General features: G+C 44.6%; 1 protein-coding gene across 1 annotated transcript in view; it reads right to left on the reverse strand.

Moving 5' to 3' along the window:
• Positions 1-4,926: 4,926 nt before the first annotated feature.
• LOC121842994 (F-actin-uncapping protein LRRC16A-like) overlaps positions 4,927-9,674 on the reverse strand; it is a 12,905-nt gene continuing 8,157 nt past the window's right edge. The window contains exon 5 of the mRNA XM_042312698.1: positions 4,927-5,302. Within this exon, the coding sequence (XP_042168632.1) occupies positions 5,123-5,302 (180 nt within the window). The 3' untranslated portion in view covers positions 4,927-5,122. The remainder of the gene's footprint in view (positions 5,303-9,674) is intronic.

A 9,674-nucleotide genomic window follows, 5' to 3' on the forward strand; every position in this document is an offset into this window, starting at 1 on the left:
CTCCCTACAGTATCTTACCATCCTACCATAATGAATTAATCTCCCTATCTTACCATCCTACCATAATGAATCAACCTCCCTATCCTACCATCCTACCATAATGAATCAACCTCCCTATCCTACCATCCTACTACAATGAATCAACCTCCCTATAGTATCCTACCATCCTACCATAATGAATCAACCTCCCTACAGTATCTTACCATCTTACCATAATGAATCAACCTCCCTACAGTATCTTACCATCCTACCATAATGAATTAATCTCCCTATTTTACCATCCTACCACAATGAATTAACCTCCCTATCCCACCATCCTACCATAATGAATCAACCTCCCTACAGTATCTTACCATCCTACCATAATGAATCAACCTCCCTATCCCACCATCCTACTACAATGAATCAAACTCCCTATCTTACCATCTTACCATAATGAATCAACATCCCTATCTTACCATCCTACCATAATGAATAATCTCCCTATCTTACCATCTTACCATAATGAATCAACATCCCTATCCTACCATCCTACCACAATGAATCAACCTCCCTATCCTACCATCCTACCACAATGAATCAACCTCCCTATCCTACCATCCTACCACAATGAATCAACCTCCCTATCCTACCATGCTACCATAATGAATCAACATCCTTACAGTATCTTACCATCTTACCATAATGAATCAACCTCCCTACAGTATCTTACCATCCTACCATAATGAATCAACCTCCCTATCCCACCATCTTACCATAATGAATCAACCTCCCTACAGTATCTTACCATCCTACCATAATGAATCAACCTCCCTACAGTATCTTACCATCCTACCATAATGAATCAACCTCCCTATCTTACCATCTTACCATAATGAATCAACCTCCTTACAGTATCTTACCATCCTACCATAATGAATCAACCTCCCTATAGTATCTTACCATCCTACCACAATGAATCAACCTCCCTATCCCCCCATCCTACCATAATGAATCAACCTCCTTACAGTATCCTACCATCCTACCATAATGAATCAACCTCCCTATAGTGTCTTACCATCTTACCATAATGAATCAACCTCCCTATCCCCCCATCCTACCATAATGAATCAACCTCCCTACAGTATCTTACCATCCTACCACAATGAATCAACCTCCCTATCCCCCCATCCTACCATAATGAATCAACCTCCCTACAGTATCTTACCATCTTACCATAATGAATCAACCTCCTTACAGTATCTTACCATCCTACCATAATGAATCAACCTCCCTATCCTACCATCTTACCATAATGAATCAACCTCCCTATCCTACCATCCTACCATAATGAATCAACCTCCTTACAGTATCCTACCATCCTACCATAATGAATCAACCTCCCTATAGTGTCTTACCATCTTACCATAATGAATCAACCTCCCTATAGTGTCTTACCATCCTACCATATTGAATGAACCTCCCCATCTTACCATCTTACAATGGCCAGTAGGCACAGCATGAGGAACTGCTAATTCATTACAGTTAGATAGAACCAGTTAACCTTAATGGTAGATTAAGGATTGTGGCCTTTCAGGACGATAACCAGACATGAGCCAAGGTTAGCTCATCTCCCTGTAACACTCAGTCTGAGAACAGACATGTCTGGAACCCCAAATGAGTGAGGAACCCACGACAGGAAACAGAATGAACAGGATCCTGGCCCTCACACAAAACATATGGTTGTGTAGTGTAGTGTACCATGCATGTCTCCAGGTCCTCCAGCCTTTCTGCCTCATTCAGTTCCGTGGTGGCCCGTTTAGGAGCCCTCTCCTCGGGTACGTCCAGGTCCACAGACTCCCGCTGGACCAGAGGACGCTCCTTCCTCACCAGGTGGTCAGCCTAGGGGGGAGCAAGACATAATGACTATTACACTACTTTTACTATAGTCACTATTACTGTTACTATAGTCACTATTACTATGTTCACTATTACTGTTACTATGGTCACTATTACTGTTACTATGGTCACTATTACTGTTACTATAGTAACTATTACTATGTTCACTATTACCATTACTATGGTCACTATTACTGTTACTATAGTCACAATTACTGTTACTATGTTCACTATTACTGTTACTATGGTCACTATTACTGTTACTATAGTCACTATTACTGTTACTATGGTCACTATTACTGTTACTATGGTCACTATTACTGTTACTATGGTCACTATTACTGTTACTATGGTCACTATTACTGTTACTATGGTCACTATTACTGTTACTATGGTCACTATTACTGTTACTATAGTCACTATTACTGTTACTATGTTCACTATTACTGTTACTATGGTCACTATTACTGTTACTATAGTCACTATTACTATGGTCACTATTACTGTTACTATGGTCACTAATACTGTTACTATGGTCACTATTTCTGTTACTATGTTCACTATTACTGTTACTATGGTCACTATTACTGTTACTATGTTCACTATTACTGTTACTATGGTCACTCTTACTGTTACTATAGTCACTATTACTATGGTCACTATTACTGTTACTATGGTCACTATTACTGTTACTATAGTCACTATAACTGTTACTATGGTCACTATTACTGTTACTATAGTCACTATAACTGTTACTATGGTCACCATTACTGTTACTATAGTCACTATTACTGTTACTATAGTCACTTTACCGTTAATATGTTCACTATTACTGTTACTATGGTCACTATTACTACTAAATCAAATCAAATCAAATATTTTATTTGTCACATACACTATGTTCACTATTACTGTTACTATGGTCACTATTACTGTTACTATGTTCACTATTACTGTTACTATGGTCACTCTTACTGTTACTATAGTCACTATTACTATGGTCACTATTACTGTTACTATGGTCACTATTACTGTTACTATAGTCACTATAACTGTTACTATGGTCACTATTACTGTTACTATAGTCACTATAACTGTTACTATGGTCACCATTACTGTTACTATAGTCACTATTACTGTTACTATGGTCACTATTACTGTTACTATGGTCACCATTACTGTTACTATAGTCACTATTACTGTGTATTATTATATATGACCTATATGATTACACCTGAACTAGTGAACCAGTGATGACTGTTGAATCATAGAATTCATGTCAGAATTTCACAGAATATTCAAGCTAATGTGTTGTCATGTTATCATGAGTAGTGATGTGTTGTCATGTTATCATGAGTAGTGATGTGTTGTCATGTTATCATGCACATTGATGTGTGTCATGTTATCATGAGTGTTGTGTGTTGTCATGGTTACCGTGATGTGATTGACTGTATCTCCAGGCATGATTAAGATGCACCATTGTGTGTGCTGAGAACCAGACAGGGCTTCTAGGATCTCATCTACGATACGGTCTGAGAGGAAGGAAGCCAGGCTCCAGCTTTAAGACTCACTAGGAGAGAAACAGAGAGGGGAAGAGGAGAGAAACAGATTGATGAAGAGGAGAGAAAAGGGGAAGAGGAGGAAACAGATTGATGAAGAGGAGAGAAACAGGGGGAAGAGGAGAGAAACAGATTGATGAAGAGGAGAGAAACAGGGATGAAGAGGAGAAAAACAGATTGATGAAGAGGAGAGAAACAGGGAAGAAACAGGGATGAAGAGGAGAGAAACAGGGATGAAGAGGAGAGAAACAGATTGATGAAGAGGAGAGAAACAGGGATGAAGAGGGAGAAAACAGATTGATGAAGAGGAGAGAAACAGGGATGAAGAGGAGAGAAACAGGGATGAAGAGGAGAGAAACAGATTGATGAAGAGGAGAGAAACAGATTGATGAAGAGGAGAGAAACAGATTGATGAAGAGGAGAGAAACAGATTGATGAAGAGGAGAGAAACAGATTGATGAAAGAGGAGAGAAACAGAGGAATGATGAAGAGGGAGAGAAACAGATGGATGAAGATGAAGATGGATGAGAGAAACAGATTGATGAAGAAGAGATTGAGAGAAACAGAGGGATGAAGTCAGAAAGAGGAGAGAGGTTTCATTCATTCCCACTTCACAGGGTCAACACTGAGGCAAGGCTGTGTGGGCCATCAGACCAGCAGGCTGTGTGGGTCATCAGACCAGCAGGCTGTGTGGGTCATCAGACCAGCAGGCTGTGTGGGCCATCAGACCAGCAGGCTGTGTGGGCCATCAGACCAGCAGGCTGTGTGGGCCATCAGACCAGCAGGCTGTGTGGGCCATCAGACCAGCAGGCTGTGTGGGCCATCAGGCCAGCAGGCTGTGTGGGCCATCAGACCAGCAGGCTGTGAACAACCCCCTGGCGTTCTAAATGACAGTGTGAATCTACACTAGAAGGATAGACACCTGCACACTGTCCAACTACAGGACCAATAAGTGTGAATCTACACTAGAAGGATAGACACCTGCACACTGTCCAACGACAGGACCAATAAGTGGGAATCTACACTAGAAGGATAGACACCTGCACACTGTCCAACGACAGGACCAATAAGTGGGAATCTACACTAGAAGGATAGACACCTGCACACTGTCCAACTACAGGACCAATAAGTGGGAATCTACACTAGAAGGATAGACACCTGCACACTGTCCAACGACAGGACCAATAAGTGTGAATCTACACTAGAAGGATAGACACCTGCACACTGTCCAACGACAGGACCAATAAGTGTGAATCTACACTAGAAGGATAGACACCTGCACACTGTCCAACTACAGGACCAATAAGTGGGAATCTAACAATCAGGGCCACTGCTATGACCTTAACACAGACAGTGACAGAGGACATAGACAGTGACAGAGGACACAGACAGTGACAGAGGACACAGACAGTGACAGAGGACACAGACAGTGACAGAGGACACAGACAGACACGTCACCTCTGTAGATAACACAATATAAAAACAGTACACTAGGATTCTGCTTCTCATTGTACTCAGGCTTGTCAGCCAGAGGTCATAGTTCATTCAGCCAAGAGAACAAGGACATGGAGGTTAGTGATTTCAGGACAACAGTAAAAATAATGTTGAGTTTTTTAATGAAGTCTGGACATCATTAGTGTGGAGTGGAGTGTCTTGTCATATAAACACATGATACAACTCTAGTCTCACCTGATCTTGTTGATGATGTCGACTCCAGACTGTTCCAGCAGGGTGTTCTTGACGAAGCTACGGGGAACCACCATCTTAGCTGTGCTGGCTTTGATCAGGTCCTGACGAAGGTTAGTCTTCCTCATCACATGGGGACAGAGACCCTCCGCAGCATCCACCATGGACTCCAACAGACCCTGGAAATGATGAGCTATAAGACATCACATATAGACATCTACCACGGACTCCATCACATCTAGACATAGACATCCACCACGGACTCCATCACATCTTGACATCCATCACATCTAGACATAGACATCCACCACGGACTCCATCACATCTAGACATCCGCCACGGACTCCATCACATCTAGACATAGACATCTACCCCGGACTCCATCACATCTAGACATAGACATCCACCACGGACTCCATCACATCTAGACATAGACATCTACCACGGACTCCATCACATCTAGACATAGACATCTACCACAGACTCCATCACATCTAGACATAGACATCCACCACGGACTCCATCACATCTAGACATCTACCACGGACTCCATCACATCTAGACATAGACATCCACCACGGACTCATCACATCTAGACATAGACATCCACCACGGACTCTATCACATCTAGACATAGACATCCACCACGGACTCATCACATCTAGACATAGACATTCACCACGGACTCACATCACATCTAGACATAGACATCTACCACGGACTCCATCACATCTAGACATAGACATCCACCACGGACTCCATCACATCTAGACATAGACATTCACCACGGACTCCATCACATCTAGACATAGACATTCACCACGGACTCCTTCACATCTAGACATAGACATCCACCACGGACTCCATCACATCTAGACATCTACCACAGACTCCATCACATCTAGACATAGACATCCACCACGGACTCCATCACATCTAGACATCTACCACGGACTCCATCACATCTAGACATAGACATCCACCACGGACTCCATCACATCTAGACATAGACATCTACCACGGACTCCATCACATCTAGACATCGACTCCATCACATCTAGACATCCACCACGGATTCATCACATCTAGACATAGACATCCACCACGGACTCCATCACATCTAGACATAGACATCTACCACAGACTCCATCACATCTAGACATAGACATCCACCACGGACTCCATCACATCTAGACATCCACCACGGACTCCATCACATCTAGACATCTACCACAGACTCCATCACATCTAGACATAGACATCCACCACGGACTCCATCACATCTAGACATCTACCACGGACTCCATCACATCTAGACATAGACATCCACCACGGACTCCATCACATCTAGACATAGACATCTACCACGGACTCCATCACATCTAGACTCGACTCCATCACATCTAGACATAGACATAGACATCCACCACGGACTCCATCACATCTAGACATAGACATCCACCACGGACTCCATCACATCTAGACATAGACATCCACCACGGACTCCATCTAGACATCTAGACATCTCACACCACGGACTCCATCACATCTCCATCACATCTAGAGACTCCATCACATCTAGACATAGACCACCACGGACTCCATCACATCTAGACAGACATCTAGACATCACGGACTCCATCACATCTAGACATAGACATCTACCACGGACTCCATCACATCTAGACATAGACATCCACCACGGACTCCATCACATCTAGACAGACTCCATCACATCTAGACATCTACCACGGACTCCATCACATCTAGACATAGACATCCACCACGGACTCCATCACATCTAGACATAGACATCCACCACGGACTCCATCACATCTAGACATCTACCACGGACTCCATCACATCTAGACATAGACATCCACCACGGACTCATCACATCTAGACATAGACATCCACCACGGACTCCATCACATCTAGACATAGACATCCACCACGGACTCCATCACATCTAGACAGACTCCATCACATCTAGACATCTACCACGGACTCCATCACATCTAGACATCCACCACGGACTCCATCACATCTAGACATAGACATCCACCACGGACTCCATCACATCTAGACATAGACATCCACCACGGACTCCATCACATCAGACTCCATCACATCTAGACATCCACCACGGACTCCATCACATCTAGACATCCACCACGGACTCCATCACATCTAGACATAGACATCCACCACGGACTCCATCACATCTAGACATCTACCAGGACTCCATCACATCTAGACATCTACCACAGACTCCATCACATCTAGACATCTACCATGGACTCCATCACATCTAGACATAGACATCCACCACGGACTCCATCACATCTAGACATCCAGCATGGACTCCATCACATCTAGACATCCACCATGGACTCCATCACGGACTCCATCACATCTAGACATAGACATCCACCACGGACTCCATCACATCTTGACATCTACCACGGACTCCATCACATCTAGACATCAACCACGGACTCCATCACATCTAGACATCCACCACGGACTCCATCACGGACTTCATCACATCTAGACATCTACAACGGACTCCATCACATCTAGACATCCACCACGGACTCCATCACATCTAGACATAGACATCTACCACGGACTCCATCACATCTAGACATCTACCACGGACTCCATCACATCTAGACATCGACCACGGACTCCATCACATCTAGACATCCACCATGGACTCCATCACGGACTCCATCACATCTAGACCTCCACCACGGACTCCATCACATCTAGACATCCATCACGGACTCCATCACATCTAGACATAGACATCCACCACGGACTCCATCACATCTAGACATCCACCACGGACTCCATCCCATCTAGACATAGACATCTAGACATGGACGCCATCACATCTAGACATAGACATCCACCACGGACTCCATCACATCTAGAGACATCCATCACATCTAGACATCCATCACACGGACTCCAGACATCTAGACATCCACCACGGACTCCATCACATCTAGACATCATCCACCACGGACTCCATCACATCTAGACATCCACCACGGACTCCATCACATCTAGACATCCACCACGGACTCCATCACATCTAGACATAGACATCCACCACGGACTCCATCACATCTAGACATCCACCATGGACTCCATCACATCTAGACATCCACCACGGACTCCATCACATCTAGACATCCACCACGGACTCCATCACATCTAGACATCCACCACGGACTCCATCACATCTAGACATCTACCACGGACTCCATCACATCTAGACATCCACCACGGACTCCATCACATCTAGACATAGACATCCACCACGGACTCCATCACATCTAGACATCTACCACGGACTCCATCACATCTAGACATCTACCACGGACTCCATCACTCTAGACATCCACCACGGACTCCATCACATCTAGACATAGGCATCCACCACGGACTCCATCACATCTAGACATCCACCACGGACTCCATCACATCTCCACCACGGACTCCATCACATCTAGACATAGACATCCACCAGACTCCATCACATCTAGACATCCACCACGGACTCCATCACATCTAGACATCTACCACGGACTCCATCACATCTAGACATCGACCACGGACTCCATCACATCTAGACATAGACATCCACCACGGACTCCATCACATCTAGACATAGACATCCACCACGGACTCCATCACATCTAGACATAGACATCTACCACGGACTCCATCACATCTAGACATAGACATCCACAACGGACTCCATCACATCTAGACAGACTCCATCACATCTAGACATCTACCACGGACTCCATCACATCTAGACATCCACCACGGACTCCATCACATCTAGACATAGACATCCACCACGGACTCCATCACATCTAGACATAGACATCTACCACGGACTCCATCACATCTAGACATAGACATCTACCACAGACTCCATCACATCTAGACTTAGACATCCACCACGGACTCCATCACATCTAGACATCCACCACGGACTCCATCACATCTAGACATCCACCACGGACTCAATCACATCTAGACATCCTCCATGGACTCCATCACGGACGCCATCACATCTAGACCTCCACCATGGACTCCATCACATCTAGACATCCACCACGGACTCCATCACATCTAGACATAGACATCCACCACGGACTCCATCACATCTAGACATCTACCACGGACTCCATCACATCTAGACATCTACCACAGACTCCATCACATCTAGACATAGACATCCACCACGGACTCCATCACATCTAGACATAGACATCCACCACGGACTCCATCACATCTAGACATCCACCACGGACTCCATCACATCTAGACATCCACCACGGACTCCATCACATCTAGACATAGACATCTACCACAGACTCAATCACATCTAGACATCCACCATGGACTCCATCACGGACTCCATCACATCTAGACATCCTCCATGGACTCCATCACGGACACCATCACATCTAGACCTCCACCATGGACTCCATCACATCTAGACATCCACCACGGACTCCATCACAT

This window comes from Oncorhynchus tshawytscha, unplaced genomic scaffold (genome assembly GCF_018296145.1).
Source record: "Oncorhynchus tshawytscha isolate Ot180627B unplaced genomic scaffold, Otsh_v2.0 Un_contig_7178_pilon_pilon, whole genome shotgun sequence".
NCBI classification, from domain to species: domain Eukaryota; kingdom Metazoa; phylum Chordata; class Actinopteri; order Salmoniformes; family Salmonidae; genus Oncorhynchus; species Oncorhynchus tshawytscha.